The following is a 25,686-nucleotide window of genomic DNA, read 5'->3' as shown; positions in this document are numbered from 1 at the left end:
TAATAGTGACATTATCGTCTCTTTCGACTCTTTCGACTTCCGGGTCACGACATGGGAGGGAGGGAGGGAGGAGGGCGGCGGGATCTCAAGCATGCGCAAAGACGCAAAGTCCAGTTCCTAATCCAATTCACCGTCACATGCCGCGATAGTCGAATTATCAACCGGATCGGATCGAGTTATCCAGGGGTGTTAATCTGATCGTAGTCGGACCGCACATAGTCGAACAAAGGTGTTTACATTAAACGGATAATTCGATTTCAGTCCGACTAAGCCAGTTATTCGAATGCATGTAAACACGGTCAGTGAGACAACAGGAGGAAGACAAGAAGTCATTAAAAAAACACCCTGGCCCATACATTGATTTCATATGGTGATGGACTATTGTGTAATTTCTGTAATGAATGGGTGAGCAGTTGTGCACGCGATGAATGGGCTCACGAAGGACTCTGCTTTTGTTCAGGCTGTATTTATATTGTGTATGAGCGAGAAAATTCACCTTGAAAGCAATAAAAAGTGTGCCTGGAGACACTGAGGTTGGCCTCTGGCTCCTGGGAACAAAGGCCTCTGACGCAGGCTGATGAATGACTGAGTTCTTCAGAGATTCACTGTTGTGTGTGTGTGTGTGTGTGTGTGTGTGCATGAAAATGCATTATCGAGAAGAAACAAGTATTCTGTTCTCTTTGTAAACACAGGTGGAGGCACGTCGAGGCAATTATTCTTAACTCGGTGTGTTTTGACACAAAAGGAGATATATTGCATCCGACTAAGCCTTAGTGTCCATTTATTTCAGTGGCCGTCGATGTTCGGTCTATATTCAACAGGATGTGTTTATACAAAAGCGGTGCTTTCAAAAAGGATCAATCAGCAGCAGATTAGTGCTTTGTGTTTAGTCTGAACCGGAAAATAAGCAAGATGAGGACAGTTGGGTTCTGCCATCAGTCATCGGTGAAGGCACGTTTCCTTTGTCACCTTGTCTTCACAAACACACACACAAAAACACACACACACACACTGTGCAGTAAGTGAGTCCATCAGTGGCTTGCTGACACTTTCCCTACCCGGAGGAGTCATCGCCATTGAGGGTGTGTCAATATATATCCCGTGAACACATTAACTTGCACGTGCAGTAAATACACTCATTTCCCCCCCCCCCCCCAGGCATATCATGCACCAATACACATGCAAGGCAGAATAACACACACAAACACACGCACACACGCATGCACAGACTCACACCAGGGGAGGCGTCGTGACCGGTGTCTTGGCAGAAGCCCTCAAGGTGAAGATGTTTGAGTGAGGAGCATTTCATATTCAGAACAGGCGATCCAACTGGTGCCGGAGCTGCCGAGTCGCCGGCGGCACCAAATGCAGACAATCTTTTGGCAGAGGAAGACTTTTTGGTGCCACAACCTCAAATATTAAAGTCGTAAGCGAGGAGCTGAAATTGGTACAACCGTGGTTTCGTTATCTCACGGATGGTGGTTCTTATCACGGTTCAGATGTGGCAGAAATATATTACGCTCTCAGCAATACAGAGTGGCATTTCCTGTCACTGCACACACGGCACAATCCAGCCATACATCTTGACATATCAGAGCGCAGAGTAGGTTATTTAGGAGAGAGTACCAACTGAAACTGTATTTCCGAGTATTGTGTCCCCAGTTTATCACACACAAACAGGAGTCAATGTTTAACCGGATATTGAACATTTTGTCGACCAGGTAACTGTATATTCCAGATATCTTATTATCTATCATCTTACTAACTGTATGAATCATGAGGAAAAACTGAAATCTACTGGAACCTCCTACTGGATGACTCTCATGTAAACACAAATAAATGTTTCTGTTGCATTAAAACCTCAGAAATCTGAAATAGATACATATTCTGAGTTTGCAAAGAAAAAATAAATAAAATGTTTGTCCATAAATCAATTCATCGGTTAGTCCAAACATTTAAAACATTTTCTGAAGCTCGAGATAAGTCCCCAAATGGCTTGTTTTGTTCAGAGCCATTTATCCTTAAGATACAGCTTTTCAGTTAATCATCACATGGAACATGGTAAAAGCTGGAACAAGTGAATGTTTGGTAATCCTGCAAATTAATTAATTCCTAAATTGTTGAAGCTTAATTTTCTGACGGTCGACTAACTGATGAATCAACTTTCAGTATTAAGTATCAAAAGGAATTTAGTTGGGCTCGAGGTTTACACATTTATCCTGTGAGGCATTTGTCTTTTTTTCTACAAACAATGTAAGAATATGACGTTCATTTTCTTCCATTAGGAGTCTAGATTTTATGTGTGAAAGCCCCTGAAGACTTTGAAATATTTATTCTAATGTTGGTTATAGGGTTGCATGCTCTCTGAAATGTAATCCTTTAGATGTAATTTTTTAGAATAGCAAACGGATGCAATAAAAGTGAAATAAGGAAATACATCTGTTTGCACATTAACAGAACAAAGGCTTTTATCTGACTTTCCGAGTGCACTGGATCCTCGCATTCCCCCACTCACCAAAAATCATATTGAACAGTTCCCAGCCGACAGTATAACTGATTAATAACACAAACAGCCGCCATCTAATTACATTCTTCAACCCAAAATAAACAGCATGTAGTCACACTGTGTGCACAGAAGTGTTTTGCTTTCTGATCTGGAATTTAGAAAACTCTGCATTCGTTTGGTTTCTCTGGTCTGTCGTCGTGGCTTCTCACTCCCGGGGGTTCACACCATGTTCCCCAGCCTTGGCCGTGTGTGTGTGTGTGTATGCGTGTGTGTTTGTGCGCGTGGGTATGGGTATGGGTGTACAGTATGCGTGTGTCTTAAGTGTGTGCTTTAATTTGTGTGTGTGCTTGTTAGAAAGAAAGAGATGAAAAAGAGAAGAAGAGTATGTGCATACAGTATGCATGTGCATGTGTTTACAGCTCTGTGTGGGTGAGGATATAAGTGTGTGTGTGTGTGTTTGTATGTCTTTATTAATGTGTATGTGTGTGTGTGTGAGAGAGAGAGGCTGGCAGAGGCAGATTTCTTGATGAAACGTTGCCTTTCCTTTGATGGAGGAGTCTCCTCCGGATCAGATTCCACCAGACAGATGATAATCTAGCCTGTGGAGCGAATCACATACACACACACACACACACCTACACACACACACACACACACACACACCTACACACACACACACACACACTGTCCCTACTCATCAGCTGTAAGCTCTGGCTCTCCCTCCTTGTGGCCCTCGTGCACTTCAATGCTGTAACCATTAGACGCCGGAGGCAGAGAGCCAGCTCACACTTTGTGCCAAATACTGTCGATGCTAATATCAGTATCCCGCTCCATGCGGATCCATGCATCCCGACCCCTCTGGGCGGACTGTTACACTTGTGCAACAGCCACACAAGTCCAAATTCAATGCTTGTTTGCCACTGACGAAAAAAGCCCGTACATTTTTTTTTCACGAAATCGAAATGTCAATATTTTGAGAAGGTGCATTTATTTTGCTCCTCAATGTGTGCACATTGCTTTGGGCTCTGTTGCTGTGTTGTTTTTTTGGGGGGATGGGGTGTTTTTTCTTCTTTTTATTGGCGTCAGAAAGGCATTTTCCTCCTCGTGTTCAGTTACTGAAATGAGATGATGAATAAATAATCAAATATACCAACAAGCTGTTGAAATTCAGACACAGGTTCACCCAGTAGCTGCTTTGAATTATAACGCACGGTGTGTGTGTGTGTGTGTGTGTGTGTCTGGTCAACACTTAGGGGGAGAACAAATACATTGATTCAGGCTCCTCAGAGGCTTGTGTAGTATTGACCCAGCTGAAACAGTTAAATCACACAATTCACAAGAGGGAAATTTAATCATAAGTTGGGCCCATTTTCAGAAGTATAGCGTTTATGCTTATTGTTAATTTCAATCATGTATTGCGTATTGTTCATTATTGTTCTTTTCAATGTAATCAGTTCTTTAAAAAATTATTTAAGGAGGAAAGGTCAGGTGACTTTTCCCAAGGGTGATATTACAAAAGAGAAAACACAGAGAATAACCATAATATTGGCATATTGGCATTTAAATCTGTATGCGTGACCCCACTCCATGTCAATGCTCGTTAGTTGGACTCTGACCTGTGATCAGAGCAGCTTTTCCTCTTCGACCTGTGTTTACCCTCCAGTTGATCAGTGTGAGATGTGACTATAATGAGAATGATGTTCATCCCCTTCACAGACGTCACATGGATGCAACAAGAAATATTGACTGCTGCTAGTGGTAACTCGATAAAATGGACCCAAACCTGCACTGACTTGTGAACAAAAATGTACATTCAGATAAGAGAAGCTCTGTATCTTAAAACAAAATATGCACATTTTCTATAATGTATGTGCATTATGTTACAGATCTGTAACTGTACATAATGTGGAAGCACTTTGTATTTCATTTGAGAGCAGCAAACAAGCCAAACAAGCCAAGATAGATAAAGTTCGACGGACCGCCCTGACTGAGGTGTTGAAGGAAGAGAGCAGGTGCGATTGACAGCAGAGACGCACGGGGAGTGGGCGAAGGGTTAAACGTCGCTGTCGGACACTGCCCGTTGATTACAGAGCCGGAGGTGCAGCAGAGACTCTGTCACCTAAGCTCAGCCGTGAAACGTAGAGATAAGGCTTTTATCACCAGATAAAAGGACCATGTCGAGGTAACCGCTTTAATGCATCTACAGTGGCAACGAGAAGTGGCGAGTGAGAAGACTGGAGGGAAACAGCTGGGCAATATGCTTGCGTTAGTCTTGTGATTACTTGATTTAAGTGATGAGAAATATCTTTATTATGGTGACAAATAGTTTTTACAGTAACAAAATAACCAGATAGACTAATATTCACTCTTTTTTTAGCTCAGTTGTTGGTCTTCTCCTGAGGGAAATATGTGACTGCTCAATGCTCCACGTGGTTCACCAGCCACTCACCAACCTGATCTGTCTGTTGTTTGGTGCTGAGGGAGTGTTGGACAGTGGGGTTTCACAGGAAATAGAAAGACATGGTACATTGGCTCGAGGTAACGTAAACAGTCAAGCTCCGTAATATGTACCTTTTTGGACATTGACATGTGTTGTTTTTGGCATATTCACATTATGATTTAACCTTGACCACTTTAAAATGCACATAAAACCAACATGTTTATTTGACCTGTTTATTGTACATTACTTACTAAAAACAACAACAATCCATCTTCCTCTAAAAGAGCCTGATAGAAATCCAAAGTATAAATACTGTAACAGTTTAGCTCCACACCTTCCTTTTTTTATTCGTTGTTTTCATCCTGTCTCTTCAACTATCATGTCATTCCAGATCCTGCTTCCCATCTCGTCAGTCCAACTCTCTTCACCTGCCTCTGATTACTCCCTAATCAATCCCTCATTACCTTCACCTGGTCTTCATGCCCGTCTCACCTGTTGCCCATTCCCTCGTTAGTCCCTGTCTACTTAGGTTCCCTCACTTGCTCTTGTCCTCTGCCAGATTGTCTTGTGTTTTCATGCCAAGTTCTCCAACGTTATTAGTGTATATTCCTGACCTGCCTGTTCTGACCTCTAATTCTCTACCCCGCCCCTTTTTGGACTTGTTTATTTCTTGGACTGATCTCCCGGTTTTGACCCAGCCTGTTTTCAACTAAAGACAGTCATCTTTGTTACTCCTGTCTGAGTCGTGCTTTTGGGTCCACTCGTAATAGCACCGTGACAAATACAGATTGGGCATCTGAGACATAAGTAGGCACGGCTTGGTACGAGACAGGAAAAGCATTAATGTGGATACAAGCTGTGTGTGTCTGTGGGATATTGGGCTTTTGCTTCGTAAGTCGGCTACCAAGGAGACTGCTGCTTCACATACTGGAGTCCAATATCAGAAAACCCTCATTACAGTGGTTGTAACTGTGTGTGTGTGTGTGTGTCTATATTGCAGCAGCAGGCCTCTATATGCTCACCATGCTGACAGAGATAATGTCATTTAAAGACTCATTATAATCCGGGAGTCATTATGGGCTCAAATGACAGCCATTTTATTACATGTTGAATCAAAAGACTATAATTCCTCTCTCCAATAATTACGAATAATTTAAATAGACACAGTAAACACATCCACATATTATCAGCTAATAACAGCAGGTAACTCTGCTATTGTCCAATTTTATTATTAAAAAAAACTTCATTCCAGTCACATAAATTGGCTTAATTGGACCTTTTTAGTGAACACTTCAGAGCATTTAGCACAAATTTACAACATTAGAGAGCAGAGTTGAACTCACTAGCCTTCAGAGAGCATTCCAGGACATAATAGGAAAATATAATTCAAAGGTGATCTGCCATAATAATGCGAACTTGAGTTAAGTTCACTCTCCACGGGTCAAAATCCGGACAGCCTCATTAACGAGGTGCCGTCCCACTACGACGGCCAATCCACCAACACTTCCAGTAATGATCGCTGGAACGGCCCACAAGCGGTTCTTTGTGTTTTAAGGTTTCTCTCACCTGCCAAAATGCCATTAGCGTTTGGACGTGGAGCAGTGTTGGGTATTATCCGCTCTCCTCCGAGGTATTCTTGGCCGTATGGTGTGGCCGCTGCCCGAGGTGACCTCTTGGACCCCGAGGTGTGAGAGAGCTCTCCGGTTCTCCACGGGACATCTGTCACAGCTATTTCTAGGCTACACAGTAAGCGGCACAGAGTTTGGTCTGGGGTGATAAACCTCTTAAGGCTGACGATTGTTCAGGAGGGTTATCTGAGGGGAAACTCACACGCATACTCTGCGCTCAGTGAGCCACTTTTAGATCCGACACACTCCTAAATGTGTCTTTTAATATGTTCAGGGAGTGTCAGTTGACATGAGCAAACGTAATAACCTTAAAGGAACGGGGTCATCTAATGTAATAGGTTACATCTCGCAGGTACATATTGTTAGTTAATGATCATATCGTAACCTTAAGGTAAAAGCCACTTACACAGTTGAGTCCATGTGTCCTTTGTTGGAGAGTTTGCGGTGTATCTTAAAAGAGATATTACTTCTGTGCCATAAATATATGCAGGATTTTGCACAGGTAAAATGTGGCTTCTCATTCAAGAATGTTCTTCAGGAAGTTCATGCCGAAATGAATAAAATAAAAGGTAAAAAATCCCTTCCCATCACAGAGTAGGATGTGCCGTGCACACCAAACACAAACTATACCTCACGTCAGTGTTTTAACCCCTTAATACTTGTTGGTTTATTTGTGTTAAATACCGTGAGATATCTAGGGATGGGTATCATTTTTTTTCTTCTTTTGATACCGGTGCTAAACCGGTACTTTTAAAACGATAGCGGTGCCTAAACGGTGCCTGAACCGATACTTTAAAAAAAAAGAAGCACAAAACGACGATTGACAATGACGACATTAAAAACCTCTTCGGTCATATTCCCTGTAAAAGCCGGTCTCATGGCCGCACTGACAAAAAACGGATATCAGACTGTCGCGCTCGTATCTCGTAGCTAGCACGAGCTATGAGCGAGCTTAAAGATGGTTATAATGGCTAATTTATTATTTGTTGGCCTACTTTTATGAATGCAAGACTTGCAATCAACGTTACGGGACTAATCTGAGTTAAGGCTGCTCTTGTCATCATCGGTCTCCCCATGGCGCCCAGCCTGACGCTGATGTGCTCTCCATGTCGGCACCGGTTTCCGGTACCCAACCCTAGAGATAACTGCTGGATCAGAACATATTTTTTTTGCAAAGTGACAACTGATGTATTGTGTTGGCCCCCGACCATGATGGTCTGCGTAAACGCGAATATTCACACAGATTCACAGCCACAGTTTTGTTATGCATTGTTGTCCCGAGTCAGAATTGTCTCTTTCTTCATTTTCTAAATTCCCACCAGGCTACCAATCTTTTTTGATTCCGCGTTCAGGCGGAGAGTGACGCGGAACTGAGCCCAGAGTCGGTCGTGTTAAAGCAAATCCATACAAACAATGCAGGGCTTGTGTCTGGGAGATAATGTCCTGTCATCAGGATGTGTCTCCGAACCGCGTAGCCAAATCGAGTCCAGTTATTCTCCGTGAGTCACAATCCCACAACCAAAGAAAAAACTGAATTTGAGTGCCAAGGCGCCGAGGCGTTGACAGACGAGGTCTCTGCGTAGCCAGGAGGCAGCTCCAACCTCGATGGAGCCGTGTGTTGAGCTGCAGTGGAACCATTCCTGGAAAGCAAGCTTCTGTGTCTCTGTGACATTGAGCAGTCAAACTCGACAACAAACAATCCTCAAAGTCGCTCGATCAAGGCAGATCTCGGAGAGCTTTCTGCTCAGGGACGGCAAGCTCTCATTTCAGTGCTCGTCAAAAAGAGACGGAAGCTAAGCACTCTAGATGATTTATGATATTGAATATCCTGGATTCAGTCATGCTGCAGACCTTTGTAGATCTGCATTATCTTAAATTGAGACCTTGATTGCATAATGAATTCAACTGATTAGACTCCAGTATACGTCTCATTAGCCGTCTTTCCCTCACCGCATGCATATATTTACTGCCAAGCAATACATAAAATTATAATTTGATCAAGAATAGTTGCTCTTCTATCAGCTGCTGGATGGTGCTCATCTCTGAGGTGTTTCTGACGAGTTGTAAATACGCCTTTCACTTTCTATATTTGGTTAAAACTTGAGAAATTGTGTCGGGTTTCTTTTCCCATCACCTCCATTGTTTTGATACCAACTGCTGATGCGAGCTGAAATGAGGCTGGAGGAGTGGAGCTGAATCTGTTGCAGGTTTATTTCCAGAAGGATGCTGATATTGCACTCTGCAGATGTATCGTCAACAAAAAATTCTTCCTACAGTAGATTGTCCCAAACAATGATGCCGTGCTGCCATTTCTACCAGGTATTTAGGAAGCTGCATTTAAATAAATTTAATCATAGGTATTATTCTGGTTAGATCTGGTTAGATTAAATACCTGTATTATTTAAAAGTCTTCCTTTGCGATCCAAATTGGTGCTGAATCGAGGGTGTGAGACGAAATGAAGCGGGAGGCCGAATGGTTTCCATCAGCATGGCAGCTCTCAGCAGGTACTCTGCAAACTAAGCGAGCCAGCGGCAGATTTAAGTTTGATTACAGCTCTTCTCACATCTTCAGCTTGTGTTAAGCTAACAAACCATTACCAAGTAAAAACAGAAGCAGACCACCCATGCAGCAAGGTGGCTGCACTGCACAATAGCCGAGCCCAGTGTGTCGCCTCCCTGATCAAACTCTCCACAACACGCTCCATGGCAACCCTACTGTGCTTTTCTCCCTTTCAGATCGACCGTATTCATTTCCTGGACGCTGCATTGTGGCCGTTAATTAATAGACGTCACATTCCTCATCAAATCTCCCGTGACGTAGCCGTCTCCCAAGCAACATCAAGCCACCAGAGCAAAACACACGCTGCTGCCTCTGGGCTTTATTTAGACTGTTTGATCTGGAATATTTATTCAGGTGGATGATTATATAAACCGAAGAAGAACCTCCGTTCATCAGTCATATTCATGTGTAGCTCTGCAGCTCTCCGAGTGATATAGTGCAAATGAATGAGCAGTTGTTACCCTGACAGTGCTTCATCAGTTTAATGGAAAGATATCTGGCTGTGCCTGTTTGGAGCAAATAGGATCAAAGAAAAAAATAATGACGTGTTTGTTCCCCGAATGAATTAGCCTTGCTCTTGTTGCTTTTATTTGTCTATAATGTTTAGATTTTTTACTATATAAATCAACACAAATATACACTAAGATACATTTAATATAAGACCTATGACTCAGCCTTTCCTTCACCAGTTTTTAGTTATATATTTATTTAATTTCAGACTTATGAGTCCATAAAGCAACAAACACAAATACAACAACAATATATATAATACAATACGAGGACACAGGTATCATTGCAGAACAATTAATGCAGTTAAAAAGTCACTTGTGGTTAAAAAGCATACAAACACTTGTTCAAATGTTTCCAGAAACAAGAAAAATAGCTTGTGTCACGCTGTGTTGGCTCGGTTAAGTTATACAAACTAATTTGGCAATAAATGTAAAGTTCATGGGATTACATTTCCTTCTGTGTTAATTGCAAGAAATAAAATGTAATCATCATGCGACCCAGCATTACATTTGTTCAGAGACATCAGAGCTGGCACAGAACGCATGTGCTTTACGACATAGTATAAACTGTGAACAGTAATTCATATTCCACATATATTTAGAGGAAGTCAAATTGCTTTTGACTTACAGTCAACTTTTTTGGTGGATTCTTATCAGTTCTAGCTGTCGTAAAAAAGATTTCCCCGTCAAGTGTTTGGTCAATAGTTGTATACGGAATTTTTTTTTGAAAGGTTGGGTTAACTGTTTAGTTTTGTCTACAAGCGTGCATGGTTTATCTTATGAGGAGGGACTGCTATTATAGCCAATACAAAGCTTATGAAGTGTTGATGTTTCAGCTATAAGTTACACAAATCCCTTGCCTTATGTTACGTTTTATAAATATGATCCCAATGAGCAAATTTAAAATGTGTGAATCCCCCTGGCTATGGGAAGATATCCTGAGTTTAAGTATCTTAAGCACATCTTTAGAGAACAATTGTTGAAGCTCATTATATTTCTACCACTTTGAATGCCGCCTTTCACCCAGTGCTGCTGAAATATATTTCAGACCCAGCTGTGCTGCGCAGGGAAACTATCAAAATGACTTGGGAAGGTCTTAATATACAATAATATTCGACATTGTATATTTGTTTTGCGATGAAAGCCATTGGCGGTCGCTTACTCTATTTACCAGCCACCCGGTTCACTGCCGCTCTTAACTCATTGACAATTGCGATGCACACAATTCCCTTCTCTGTGCCAGTGACGGCCATTAGACCTCAGCTCTAAATCTCCCGACTTGGGAGTCGCATCCTAATGGAGCGCCGTGGGGCCTCTGAGTGAAGCTCTAATGTCATCAAATGTGAATGAAACCCAATTTATTATGATGACAGTCAAAGGGAGCATCAATTCGACGCAGGGCTCGTTGGAGCCAGCATACTGATCGGAACTTGGATGCGGGCCCATCAGCAGACCCAGATATGAGTTGCAGTCACTTAGCTAACGCAGACTCATTACCTGCGTGAAGTGGGAGTCCCATCTCGAAGCTGAACTTCACTCCTGATGCTCACACACTGGTGTGATTTAGGGTGATTGTCAACGCACTTTAACACTAATTAAGACCCAACGTACACACAGAGAGTGTATTAGCGTGCACAAAACCTAATGAAAGAGGCAGTGTGAATAGTTATCCACCTACTATCCTTCACAGGCAAAACAATAAATAACTAGAATGGGCACTCGTAGAGCGCATACCTTCGCATATCACAAGATTGGGCATTGAATTATGAACATTTTGGCATTAGTTGCATGCCAACTGGTACAAAAATGTATCGTGCTATGGTAAAAAAAAAGATTTTGACCTTTCCATGACCTTGACCTTTGACCCGATTGATCCCAAAATCGAATCAAATGGTCCCCGGATAATAACCAATCATCCCACCAAATTTCATGCGATTCGGTTCAATACTTTTTGAGTTCTGCGAATAACACGCATACAAATAAATAAATAAATAAATACACGGCGATAAAAACATAACCTTCCGCATTTTCAATGCGAAGGTAATTAAAAAGGCAATGGAAATACTCAAAATGCCGAACCTATAATGTTTAACCTAAAAAACAAAGTTAAGCTGCAGAGAGAGACCATTGTAATGTCGAGTTTGTGTCGTATGAACTTCAAAGCCTATCAGATAAAAGACATAGCAGGAATAAATAAATAAGGATTTTTAGAAAGCATGATGAAGTGTTTCATACTTTGAAGTTAACGTCATAACAGAAACGAGTTCTCTTCATGAGATAAGGGCGCTGCATATCACCTCCAAATCTCCCACCGCACTTTCCCTCACCAAACCTCTGACAGATTCAGGTCTCCTGCTCCGCTGTAACGAAAGGCGTGCCGTCACCCTGCTGCAGTAATTGGTCGCTTATAATATTTCCTTCTTCTCCCGGGCAACAGCTTCCACGACCATGTGGCCGAATGAACACGCTCTTTGTGCTTTTGATTGCGTGTTCATCTTTTAGATATTTCCTCTCATGCAGTAACAGCCTTTACATTTACTCTGAGAGCGGTACCACCGGGTTGTCATGGTATTTATGTATATTTTGGTTTGATCTCAGACGTAAACAGCAAGTAGCTCCATCTGTGTCGCACGCCTGCTCAGCTGATCACTATGTTCTATTTCCAGTCCCAGGGAGCTCTGCTCTGGGCACGACGTCGTGTATTTACAGTACGCGTTCTGCTTCACTACCATCAGGCTCATTACACAAACCCCTTCACTCCTGTGTAAGCAAAGGCCTTCGCACCGCGATGAAGTAAACCTCGCCCTTTTGCAGCAATGCACAAAGAGCGACGTGAAAATGATGTGACTGCATGCGACTGAAGAGCTAGCGTCCGTATCGCCATTGTCAGAGGCAACAGCGGTAGAGAGGAATAGGAGGCGGTTTGCAGGGGGGACTTGATGGGATGGGAATCCCTCGTTGTCATCTGACAGTACACTGAAGCTTTCACTGGAGGTAGAAAGAGAGCAGAGAAACATAAACAAATATAAATGCTACTCTAACAAGTCTCCCGGGACCCTTAGCTGGCTGGCTTTCTGAACAGCGAACAGCTTGTCGGATCAAAATGTTTTTAAAAACCCTGCTGTGCTCCACGTATACGTATTCTGTCCATACGGTCCATAGCAACGGCTTCGCTCACTGGTTTGGTCACGTGCCACCATCAGCCCATGAGGTTTGGATTACGTAAGAAGCATGGCAACAAGTGGGAGCTGGAACAGGGAGAGCGACAGGAACTAACACAGCAGCGATTCTCCAAAGAGTTTCGGCCTCTCTAGTTTCCTCCAACACATTTGTTTTTCCACAAAGGCTCAACTGAACAGGCACATGTTTGCTTTTCAGTAATGCTTATCTTCGTGGAGGTCTCCATCGTGGAATATGCCTACTATCAACTATTCATACACTCATATTCATTGAATGTGTTTTAACTCTAAATCTGTCCTTCTGTACACATGACATCTATTGCATCTGTCCATCCTGGAGAGGGATCCTCCTCTGTTGCTTTCCTGAAGGTTTCTTCCCTTTTTTCCCCCTGAAGGGTTATTTGGGAGTTTTTCCTGGTCCGATGTGAGGTTTTGGGACAGGGATGTCTATGTGTACAGATTGTAAAGCACTCCGAGACAAATTTGTAATTTGTGAAATTGGGCGATACAAATAAACTGAATTGAATTGAATCTTCACAACATGTGATTAGACAAGGAGCTCGGTATTGTTTTTCCTTTCACTATGGTAGTTCAGTGTGACCTTTTATTTTCTAGTTTGCATGGGGGTTTTGGTTTATTGTGTTGTCCTTGGAGACCCTGACGGCTTGTTGCTTCTGTTTTAGTTTACCTTTGTTAAGCCTTAACTCTGCCAATACATATTCGTTGTTGGCTGCTTCAGTATTTCACCTTACTTATTGTTTGCCTCCTTTGTTCCACCCTTGTCAAAGCTGTATCTCTTATGTATGTTACGCCTGTGCAACCGAGAGAGGCCGTAACACATATGTATACGCTATATATATTATATATATTTTTTCTTCTTAAGGTGTAGTTCAGGCTGTCTAAAAAAGGAAGTGCAGGTCATACCGGGTCCTCTTTGTTCAGAGGAACAGAATTCAAGTTAGATTTTTGTCATCCAGGATCCCGTGGTTTTGCTTCAGGTCTGTGTGTCAGTGTGCGACGGCCAAGCGGATCCAAGCGGATACGTTATCACATTTGATCATGTGATGATTCAAACCGCACCCTACGCTCTATTGTTCTCCGGCCCACTCCGGTCAGTCTCTAATTTGGAAGTCTGCGTCATCCAATGTTTTCTGAACCCGTCAAGCGGTCAGCCAAGCCACGTGTGCAAAGGTGTGAAAGCCGTGGAAGTTGTCGAGTGCTTCTTCTCTCTCGACATTCTTCCCAGCCTACATGAAGCTCACCTATCAACTCTGCGTTGGCAGCTTGTAAAGGATGTGTTATTTCAAAAAGAGAAGTTCCTTTCCCATTTGTTTCTGTTCTGAAGATGACAAACAAACACAAAAATATCCAAATATATATACATGTTGTGAGTTGCACATGCGGAGCACCAATCAGATATAAGGAGCAAGTAACACGTATTGTTGTTCTTGTGCAGCAAAAATTAGCTGATAAAATGATATCCGATCAGTGCATGGAATGATCGGAGAAAAACACTTCCCACACCTGTAGGCATTATGAAGCTCAGTGCTCATCTCCTGCAGCGTTTATCATCTCTTGTGACTTCGTAATTCTGAACTGGTTAATGAAGATGTCGTGTTCACGTAAAACGAATTTAAGACTCTAAACGAAACTTTCCATCGAGATTTTTGTGTTTTGCCAAAACAGCTTGCAAAAAGCTGAATGAAAAACAGATGATGTGATGACGCAACATTAAGCTGGAAGTGATCCGCCGTTACATTATTGTTCATCAGAAGAAAAAATGTAACATTGATGTTGTTTTATAGTTGTTGTTGTTGCTTCTTTCTTATATGTGGTTTTATATACAGCTGCTGTCGGCCTCTCAATTATTCAGGGTTTTTTCGGTTCATGTAGCTTCTCTGTACTTTTTTTTAAGACAAGCTTGCAGCCAAAGCCCTCGGTGGTCTTGGGGTCATTTTCAGACTCAGATTCTGGGACTCAAAAATAATCTTTTTTCACGGAAGGTGTAGATTTCATGGTTTAAGTAGCAAACGCCATATTTAACAAACTATTTCAACATATTACTTGGTATAACACATGTGTATTACATTACATTAAATTTCATTTAGCTGGCGCTTTTTATCCAAAGCGACTTACAATCATAATACATGCATACACCGTAGACACAGCTACAGGGAGAAATTAAGGATTAAGTGTCTTGCTCAAGGACACACCGACTAGGGCGAGGATTGAACCGCCAACCCCCTGGTTAAAAAACAGACTTGCTTCGCTGACTTTGATTTTGGCTACCCTGAAATTGAGACAAAAAACACATCCATTATCATCCAGCTCATGCTGGGTGCCTCTGTCACATGTGGCTGCCGCTGATAAGCGCTTCAAAGTCACATCACCTTTGTAAAACCACGGCTAAATGCAAATTGTTCATTGACAGAGTTTGTAATTCCTATATTCATTGGCCGTTTATGTGCCATTTCCTCCGGTACGATTAAAGAAATACATTTGCCAAAGAACAGGAGGAACAAGCATGGCTAAGCATAATCTGCTGCCACCCCATTAATCTCCCTTAGCATCGGGGGATGGGTGACACAAGTTTGAATGGTAACTGTACATCGACAGAAGAAGAAGAGTTCAGGAACTTCCACGATGAACTATTTTCAAGTAAACTGCTCTTCAGCAATTCTGCAATCCAAACTCTGTAAAGTGTGCTGAAGGAGCATGTTTCCTGTAACTCATTAAACATTTGATAAAAACAACACTTAGTGTAAGAACACCATCATTTTGTGCACTTGTAGCATTTTTCTTAACTGCAAAGCAGTTATATAATCAGATATCTGCTGGCTAGTGTTTTTTTATTCGTTATCTCTGTTCGAAATGGGAGAAACTGATTAATTACAATGATTTCAATTACAAATTCAAATGCTAAATAGATTTATTAGCTGTGTCTTAACTATTTTGGGTCCTGATATAATGCACCAGTAAGCAGTATATTTTCTTCCAGGGAAATTTAGTCAAAAAGCTAAATATGTGCATAATAAATGCCTCGGGATTCGTTATTTTTAATTATATGCACTGGAATTGCCAGGATTTTAACCATTACATGGTATTTAATAATACATTTATTATTGTAAACTTTCTTCTCCATATACATTGATTTGAAGGGATATTTAATTTGTTTGCATGTTCTCCTGACCAGCTGTGGAAAAGCAGATATAGCTTTTTTCCCACTAATGAATGCCAAAATACACGCTCATAGATTACAGAATTGTACATTTAATTAAATACCATTCTTATTATCAATTGTTTATAAAATTCGTGGCCAATGTCAGTCCACTAAATAGATTAATCACAGTATTTCAGCTCATCGGCTTATAATTCCACATTTTTGCCTCAATAATTCCTATAATACATGCATAAGATGTGCTCCACCCTTCTGAAATAACAGCATCTTGTGGAAACATGCTGTGTCAAAAACTGAAAAATGTTGTCACAATAAGGTATTTTGCCTAGAGTGCCAATTTCAATCCTATGCCCTAGCCATCCTATTACATAAACCTGAAGACAGATTTAGGGAGGCATCGTGGTTCACTCACCGCCAGACAAGCTGTCCACACAGTAGAGTGGAACTTCCTGAAATACAAATCAAATCTCTTAACCGTTCCTCTCTCTGCTTGTCTTGTTCCCATCAGGAGTCCTGACGCCCAGCAGCAGTCATGTGAGAGGATCTGTCAACAAGCAGAGGATGCCCACGCCCAGCTAAAGCAGAACCACCCCCTTCCCTCCATCCCTCCATCCCTCTCCATACCTCTCGCTCCCTTCTTCCCACATGAGGTCGAGAAGATGACTATCACCAGCCGGCAGTCCTTCAATGTCCTGACGGTCATCTTCCTCTTGCTCTCCACTGCAGGTCTGCAACGTTTACTGTGTGCTTATCAGTGAGTCTGCCTGTCTGGCCCCCTTGAAAAGTATATTTATATAACTGCAGGAGCCTCCAACCACTCATATAGGAGTTTATGGGTGTTCTCATGTTATATAGGCATGCTCAAAGTGGTTTCTATAAACTGTGGATGCACAGAAATGTCGGTCTCAGTCCTGGACGGAGAGAGCCATTTGCACCATGAGCTAAATACACGAAACGACCCTAAAAGACACGCTTTCATGGCTCCGAGGAGATAGATGTTGACATCTGATGGCCAGAAGTTAAGGCGAAGACACTCAACATCAAGGGTCTAAAAAAACATTCCTTGCCAAAGTGCACTTGGTGGGAAAAGCTCTGAACCTCAGGGCGCTCTCTAAATGAGGACATGCAGCGCACGACTGCGAGGAGAGCACATTATAACCCTCACAGATACAAAGAGAGGAGCACAGCCAACACATATCTCTGAGAGATATGCATTATGCACAAGGGAAAAGATGCCAACTCATGTTTTAAAATGACGAAATAGGGGATGGAGGCAGAAATCAGCTGCCACTGCAGCAGGAGCACAAAGCAGGTTGGAATAAATGGAAAAGCCATATTAAGTGACTTTTTTACTGAAACACTTCAAATCCATTGCAGTGAACAGTTTAAATTTAAAACCAGAATCAACTGATATAATAAAGGGACTTTACATCTCACCTTTAACTTAAGTCAATTAGTTTTTATTAAGAATAATAATATTGTTAATCATTTATTTAGATTATTTTCTTAAATTGATGACGATACATATAGCCAGGTATATTGATAGTAGGGCTGCACTATAATATATATGTATGTATGTATATATATATATATATATATACATTTATATATATGGATTAATATATATATACATAATTACATACATACATGCATATATATATATATATATAATATAAATTATTAACAATCCATCCCTATTCTGATAAATCTATATTTTGTTCAACAAAAATAGTTTAAAATGACGATTACAATGTCCTTGAGTTAAGCCATAGCACCAGCATTTGCTTGGTAAATGATCAATTGACATTGTTTTTGCTCTATTGATAAGCTGTCTGCATGTTTGATGTTGTTTCAGAGGAAGAATGACAGTTGGTGGGTCTGAGCGTAGCCAGGAATAAATAAATATGATGTTCGATCAGCGACTGATGCTCAGATGTTGCTCGTGGTGAGGGAGCCATGCCAGTTCTCAGACCGCAGATTGTAAACACGCTGCAGTGCTAGAGCCAAGCTGGTAACTGCATCCTAGATTTCAAGAGGTGTTAATGAAATTAGGCAGGTGGGTGTGTTTACAACCGTCCGGTTTTCCAGAACCAGAGGTTGTTCATTTGAGAAGCCTGGAGACTTCCCTCGTCCTCGTCTCTTTTCAAACCTTTAAGTCTCGCCTCGTTAAAGGACTTTACGCTCCACTTCCAATGTCGAGGGCGTCTTGTTTCCTCGTTGCCAGTTACATTACATTACATGTCATTTAGCAGACGCTTTTATCCAAAGCGACTTACAATAAGTGCATTTCAACCTAGAGTACAAACTAAGAACAACAAGAATACAGGAAGTAACATTTCCTCAACATAGTCGAACTACAAAAGTACCATAAGTACCATTTGCTTTTTATAGGATTAGATTTTAAAGGTCAATCTGTCACTCATGCGGGATGGTGATGGTGAATGCTGCTTTCTTTAGTTTGCTACTATGCTATCTTTTGGGATCAGCTGTTATCCAATATACCATGCAGTGGTAAATTCAAATCATAAAAGCATGTCATATCCGATACGATAGGTGGTGGCGTTTTTTTTACAACTCGTGGTGATACAGCCATTTCCGCTTGACTCTTCACCACCACCAACAACAACATCAAAAATAAATTCTGTCTCTCACGGTCCTCAGATGTGGTGGTGTGGCTTGTGTTCTCCAGGCTGTTTGCAGCAGCGCCGCCCCATACCGCGCGACGCGACGCGCTGCGCCGGGGGGCACCAGTCCTGAGGGGGCACCACTAAATAGGCAACTAATAAAATCCTCATAGTTATATAATTATAATGCCGATATTATTTCAGTCTAGAAATAGGGCGCTTTTTAGGCAGAAAACAGGCAGAAATATATTACCACTGCTCCCCCCTAAGCCACTTCTCGTCGCATTCGCTGCTGCGTGATGCGGCGACACACATCCGCGCACACAGACCCAATTTCTCTCTCGACTTCTTCCGTCCGACATGGGGAGGAGGAGAGGGCGGCGGCGGATCTCGGCATGCGCAAAGACGCAAATTTATACACACTGTAACAATATCATGGCATATTGCAGTGTATTGTAGGGACTGAGGAAATGTTATGTCCGATTAAAACAGCGTCTCCTGAGCTGGTAGCTGAGGCCGTCTGTGATTGGACAGCGAGTGATGTTGTTGTGTGTGTACGGTTCGGATCGGAGATCGATCGGAGCTATGACGTGAGCAGCTTTTTTTTTGGTTTTGGTTTTTTGGTGTTGTCGTTTTGGCGTAGGCTACGCCAACAGTATGTCTCTGTTCTTGAATTGAAATACACATACACCCTATCTACGTCTCGTAGCGTCTGACCCAGGGCGTCGGTATGTAGTGTATATTACGCGACGACGCTACGCCGTCTGATGGCGTGCTGAGCGGCTTGCGTTTGTAGTTTACCAAAGTCGTAAAAAAAAACATTGACACTTAGTGAGCGCCTTTGTACCACACAAAAATCGCTAGAGGTCAGTAAACAAAACCAGTGCAATTTAAGTGCCTGCAGTTCCTGCACCTACAAACTGCTGCCCCCTCCATTACATGCAAGGTGGTGTGGGATATCACGAGTGGATTGTACAGTCAATGCAGAGGTCAAATGAAGAATTTGATCCAAACCACCCTTCGCTTCACTGCGATCCCCTTGCTCCGCTGCGGGTCGTTAGATGGGAAGATGGCCGGCCACACCGAGCTCATTATCACCTGAAAGAGATGCCTCCTTTCAAATGCTGATCCATCGCTACCTGAGATTTCTGAAACACTTCTATCATCCCGCAGCATAAGTGGACATTGAAGTAAATCAATGTCACAGCGACAACACGTCTACTGCCAGATTTTGTAGGGCTGCATTGATGAAAGGAAACACACAAGACAAGGACAAATCTGTTACAATAGGAAATATTCTGGATGGACTTCACATGCAATCATCTCATTTAATTCATGTTTAGAAGGAGAACGATGAAGCAAAAGAAATCAAAGAGGCTAATTTATTACAAAATCGCCAAACGAAGTACATAAATAGAGCCAGACTGATATATCAGCGTGTCTGTTTTGGTACCCACAAATTGCATCGGCATATGAAGCCTTTGATGTAGTAAAGAGATGCCAAAGATATATTTACGGTTATTTTAGAACAATGTCACCTTCACATAGTCTGGTCCATCAGAGAGTTTATTTTTGACGATAAATTGTCTCCTTCGGTACAGATATCGGTCATAACTCTGGGCTGCAAATATAGGCAAATCTTGGGTTGTTTTAAAAAGGTGTTATTTGAGTTTTTTCTAGGCTGAAACAACTAAAACTAGAATGGGCACTCGGTAGAGCACATATCTTCGCATATCACAAGATTGGGCATTGAATTATGAACATTTTGGCATTAGTTGCATGCCAATTGGATAACAATTGACCGTGCTATGGTAAAAAGAAGATTTTGACCTTTGACCCGATCGATCCCAAAATCTAATATAATGGTCCCCGGATAATAACCAATCATCCCACAAAATTTCATGCGATTCGGTTTAATACTTTTTGAGTTATGCGAGTAACACACATACAATTAAATAAATAAATACACAGCAATCAAAACATTACCTTCCGCATTTTCAATGCGAAGATAATAATCACATTACTGTCATTTGTTTTGTGTTATCGGTCTTATTCGTATGTTGTTTCTCTGAAACTCACTGATATTCTTACCAATCTTTGCCAGATTTATACTTTCAAGGAGGCCGTTCCTTATTAAATAATTTGTGGATAAAATGAAATAACAAACTAAAATTTGGGGCAACTTCTATTCATATTACACAGTCTCTACCCAGGCCAACTAGAGCATTCATTCTTGGAAAGTGAAGATGCTAAAAATGTGAAACTGATGAGTTATGAAGGCATTGAGAGCCCGTGAACTGACACTAATCATATCTGGTTCCTTTCTCTGACAAATTGGTGATTCATTATTACCAGATTGAGTCTCAGCTGCTTCTGACGTAAATTGCCAGACTCTATTTTCTCCTTTTCGTGCCAGCAAGAATGCGAAGATGTATCGTCTCCTAACGCAGGACGGACTTTAATGCACAGCTGCAGATGGATGATGGATGTACATGAGCCTCTGTCTGAATGAGTACTATTAGTATCACATTTCTTTGCATTGCTCAATAATAAACCTCAGTACTCTCAGCTCATATCACTCCAACTGCCAAAAATAAGTAGGACTGCCATAAAAAATGATGTAATCTGAGGATCATATTTGGTGTTTCCATCCAGAAGCACTCACTTATGTTTACATAATGATCTAATACTTGTTTCTGGGTTGATGAGCTTTGGCCATGTACGCCTCTCTACTTAAGATGGGGTCTTCTATCGAATTTCTTTTTTTTGTCTGTTCCATGTTTTATTATTATTAAGCTATTTGTCATCATTACCTTCGCATTGAAAATGCCGGAAGGTTATGTTTTGATCGCCGTGTATTTATTTATTTATTTATTTATTTGTATGCGTGTTATTCGCAAAACTCAAAAAGTATTGAACCGAATCGAATGAAATTTGGTGGGATGATTGTTTATTATCCGGGGACCAGTTGATTAGATTTTGGGATCGATCGGGTCAAAGGTCAAGGTCAAAGGTCATGAACAGGTCAAAATGTTCTTGAATCGCATGAAATTTGGTGAGATGATTGGTTATTATCCGGGGACCATTTGATTAGATTTTGGGATCAATCGGGTCAAAGGTCAAGGTCAAGGTCATGGAAAGGTCAAGCTCTTTTTTTTACCATAGCACGATACATTTTTGTCCAATTGGCATGCAACTAATGCCAAAATGCCCAATCTTGTGATATGCGAAGGTATGCGCTCTACCGAGTGCCCGTTCTAGTTAAGGTTGTTATCTTCCAGAGTTGGAAGATAAACACCAACTCTATCTCAAAAGGTCACGAGTCACATTTGTGTGTCTGTCTGCTAAAACACTTGATGTCTGACATTTCTCAGTCAATTTGACATCAATTTTGTCTTCCACAAAACCGCAGCCCTCTCCGCTCATTACCGAGTGTGTGAACCCTACTCGGACCGCAGAGGGGGAAACCACTTCGGCTTCCACTGCCCTCGCCTCACAGACAACAAGACCTACATGTTCTGCTGCCACCACAACAACACCGCCTTCAAATACTGCTGCAACGAAATAGAGTTCCAGATGGTGATGCAGATCAACCTCACCACCACCTCAGATGGTTATGCGCACAAGTAAGTGGAAGAATTGATGGAATTACACTGCCATTTGACCTTATTTGACCTCTTCATACACCTGTACCTGAACCAGTAATTACTCCTATTTCATCTGGTTTAGTTTTATATCCATTTTATTTATTTTGAAAAACAATGAAACAATATATAATCAAATTAAAATGTTAAAATGACATTATTAACATAACGCATTTTCAAAAATGTCAGCCATCATTTGAATCCAGATCAAAATATATGATGATAGACAGTCAGTTATGTTAATAGAATGGAGAATAATTAAATCCTTGGATTTATTACAAAACGGGTCCAGCAGGCACAGACCCATGAGCCCAAGGGTTGGGGAATGTTTAGCATTTTGGCTTAAAAAATTATCAATCGATTATCAAAATAATTTTTCTGTCAATCGCCAAATTGTTACAATTATATCGACTTATATGCCTTCTGGTTCAGGAGCAGTGAGGCGACACATTGAGTGTGTTATTGATGGCCACGTTGCTGCGCTTCTCTTCTTTGGGCTTTGATGGAACTTTCCCCCCAAATGACATCGGTTTCACAGTTCTTGAAGAATAGTTTCATGGGAACGGCTAACGGATTTCAGAGATGACATTTCCTTAAAAAACAGCTGGTTATAGTCTACTACTCACAAACGCTTCGCTCTCTCGACAGCATTGCACTGATTCACGCCGCTTGCCTCTAACTCGGAGGGTTATTTGACATTGATTCACACCTACAGAGGCATTCAAAACCACCAGAGAGAAGAGCAGATGCTGAAAGCAGTTGTGTTGTGAGAGGGACATGCAGGTGTTAAGTGCTGGCTATTATATTCAGTTTTTCAGTTTATTTGTATAGCCCAATTTCACAAATTACAAATTTGCCTCAGAGTGCTTTACAATCTGTACACATAGACATCCCTGCCCCAAAACCTCGCATCGGACCAGGAAAAACTCCCAAATAACCCTTCAGGGGGAAAAAAAGGGAAAAAACCTTCAGGAGAGCAACATATATTGTTATAAGTATATGAAGTATTGCTAAATGAAATCCTATCAAACAGGAGCACAGATTCAAGAATTACAGGATACTTTTTAGCACAAGTGCACATACAGACGGCAACACATTTATTCCCGTGAGGGACACAGACAAATGAGCCTCTCGTTCAGCGAGAGCTCTCGGCCCTCTGTACTAATGCCCTCCCAGCATGCCTCAGTCCCTGGTGGTTCACCCACTGCCCCGCAGCAGGTCATGATATTTCATTTTAGTGTCAGATGGCCTCTTTAGCCACTCTTTCATCTCGGCTCACTGGGCGACGGGACTGCCGGTCTGATATTTACCACTGTCCAAGCGAGTTAAACTGCCCATAATTCTCCTCTCTGCTCACACTGCACGGACAAAATGATAATAGAGTTTGAGATTTACTGCAGGTCAAGGTAAAAACCTACGGCGTTTGTCTTCTGAGGGTTTCACGAGTCAGTGCTCTGTAGCGTGTGGCTCACAATGTAGTTAGTAGATGGAATGATACAGAGCGGAAATTACATTTTTAGAAAAGCCACTGTAACAACAAAACACCTTTGACAGATAATCCATTGATTCTGCTTTCCTTCTCGGAGGAAGCTGTGTTGAATGTTGAATAACATTTGTTTTAGTTGCGTGGTCAGGATCGATCCCGCCGAGGACCGAGCACGTGTTGTTGCTTACTTACCGCCATGACTCATGTACAGCCTGTTGCCCGCACACATTACCGGAGTAGACACGTGAACTAAGCCGTCGGTAAATGTGTAGGTGAAGAAGGGCAAATGCAGATCAGGATATCATTAGATTTAAGTGCAGTAGTGCCATCGCCTGCATAAAAGATGTTTGTTTTAGAGCCATTTATGCAGGTAAATATCCCAAGGCCCAACTTGAGGCTCTTGTTCATCACCTTTTTCCTGAGTGCTTTAATCAACGCAGTCGAATACATTTCAAAGTGTGCCAAAATGACATAAAAGATGGGTTTCCATCCAAATAAATCTCTATTTCGGAGTAATATCCTGCTTCGTCTCGGTCTCTGTGTTCATCCTGTACAATAGAATCATCCTAATCACTTTCAATTTGAGTGATGTTCCCGAACTAATTGTCCTCAGCGTCGAAGAAACAAAGACATCGCACCCGATATATAGCATCCGCGTTTTGGCAAAACGCTGCCTCTCAAATTCCTATTTCTATTTTTCGCTGATTTACATTGCTGCACTTTGTGGATGTGGGATGTGCGAAAACAAAGTTCAAAAGTACCACAGTAAATCCCGGATCATGTATTACATAAAGAAAATGTAAAAAGTAGGAGCACACACTTTGGGAGGGACCGCGGAGGAGCAAATGGATTAAAATGTGAATCGTGCTAATGAAATGTGTTGTAGAATTTAGGAAGGAGCAGATGAAACAGATGGACGGCTTCTTAATCCTATTTTGGGGGGGGGGGTATTTAACTAGTTTTAATCTAGGGAGGATATGATGAACGTCCTGGTCTTGCCACATGATCAGATCACATTCACACCTGGCAGATCCTTCATAGCTGGGCTTCATACGGGCCGAGCTGAAGGATATCTGGATGGTAGCTCTGAGCATGCCAGAGTGTTTATCATCATCTTCCCCAGATTTCACACGTGCTGATACTCGTAGTCTGTCTCTCACGCAGTAATTATACGGCCCTGGTCGGCGTGTGGATCTACGGCTTCTTCGTCATGGTGCTGCTGGCCCTGGACTTTCTCTACTACTCGGCCATCAACTACGAGCTGTGCCGGGTCTACCTGGAGAGATGGGGTCTGGGAGGACGCTGGCTGAAGAAGGCTCGCAGTCAGTGGCAGAGGTCCATGCCGGAGGAGAACGAAGCCCAGGCTCCGGCCCAGCCGATGTTAACGAGCCACTACCAGCCCAGACACAGCATCAGAGGAGAGAGCCACAGCCCCACACTCCTGCCCTACAACACATCCACCGCATGGTGAGTCACTGTCCGCCACATGGCGATCGCCAACCGGCGGTCTGGCAACGCATGTCTACTGTAAAGTTGACAGAATCGGAGAAGCATGCACTAAGATTTACATCACAAATCACCTGGGTAACCACAGCTGGTGTCTTACCGGAAATATCTCAAAAGGAGCGATGGAAGTGTGCAAGTAATGATTTATACATTACAGACAGGATGCTGGAAAAGACTGTTGGGATTGTAGATCAGTTCAGTGGACAATCTGAGGATGTAGCTTTAAATTAAGTAATTATAGTCAAATCCATTTTATTTAGAAAGCCCAATAGGACACACTTAGACCCTTAATTCAGATACATTAGAGACATACATCAAAATAAAAAGCTGGAGCACAGCGCCAGACTCTGTTTAAAGGCGACATTGCTTATCTGCAACCAGTCATACGGTAATTTAGGGAGCAATTTGGCCGTGTGTGCTCTGATT

The 25,686-nt window shown here is 42.0% G+C and overlaps 1 protein-coding gene across 2 annotated transcripts in view; it reads left to right on the top strand.

Annotated features, from left to right (window-relative positions):
• shisal1b (shisa like 1b) overlaps positions 1-25,686 on the top strand; it is a 37,806-nt gene that overhangs the window by 1,346 nt on the left and 10,774 nt on the right. Inside the window, exons 2-4 of one of the 2 annotated variants that reach the window (XM_056416760.1) lie at positions 16,509-16,726; positions 22,037-22,250; positions 24,919-25,221. In XM_056416760.1, coding sequence (XP_056272735.1) covers positions 16,660-16,726; positions 22,037-22,250; positions 24,919-25,221 — 584 coding nt within the window. In that variant the 5' untranslated portion in view covers positions 16,509-16,659. Of the gene's footprint in view, positions 1-16,508; positions 16,727-22,036; positions 22,251-24,918; positions 25,226-25,686 lie in introns of those variants that run through there. The other variant, XM_056416759.1, reaches the window with a different exon arrangement.

The sequence above is a fragment of the Pseudoliparis swirei genome, chromosome 6, assembly GCF_029220125.1.
Source record: "Pseudoliparis swirei isolate HS2019 ecotype Mariana Trench chromosome 6, NWPU_hadal_v1, whole genome shotgun sequence".
Lineage (NCBI taxonomy): Eukaryota > Metazoa > Chordata > Actinopteri > Perciformes > Liparidae > Pseudoliparis > Pseudoliparis swirei.
Note: the sequence above shows the minus strand (reverse complement) of the source record. Positions and strands in the feature narration are given on the sequence as shown.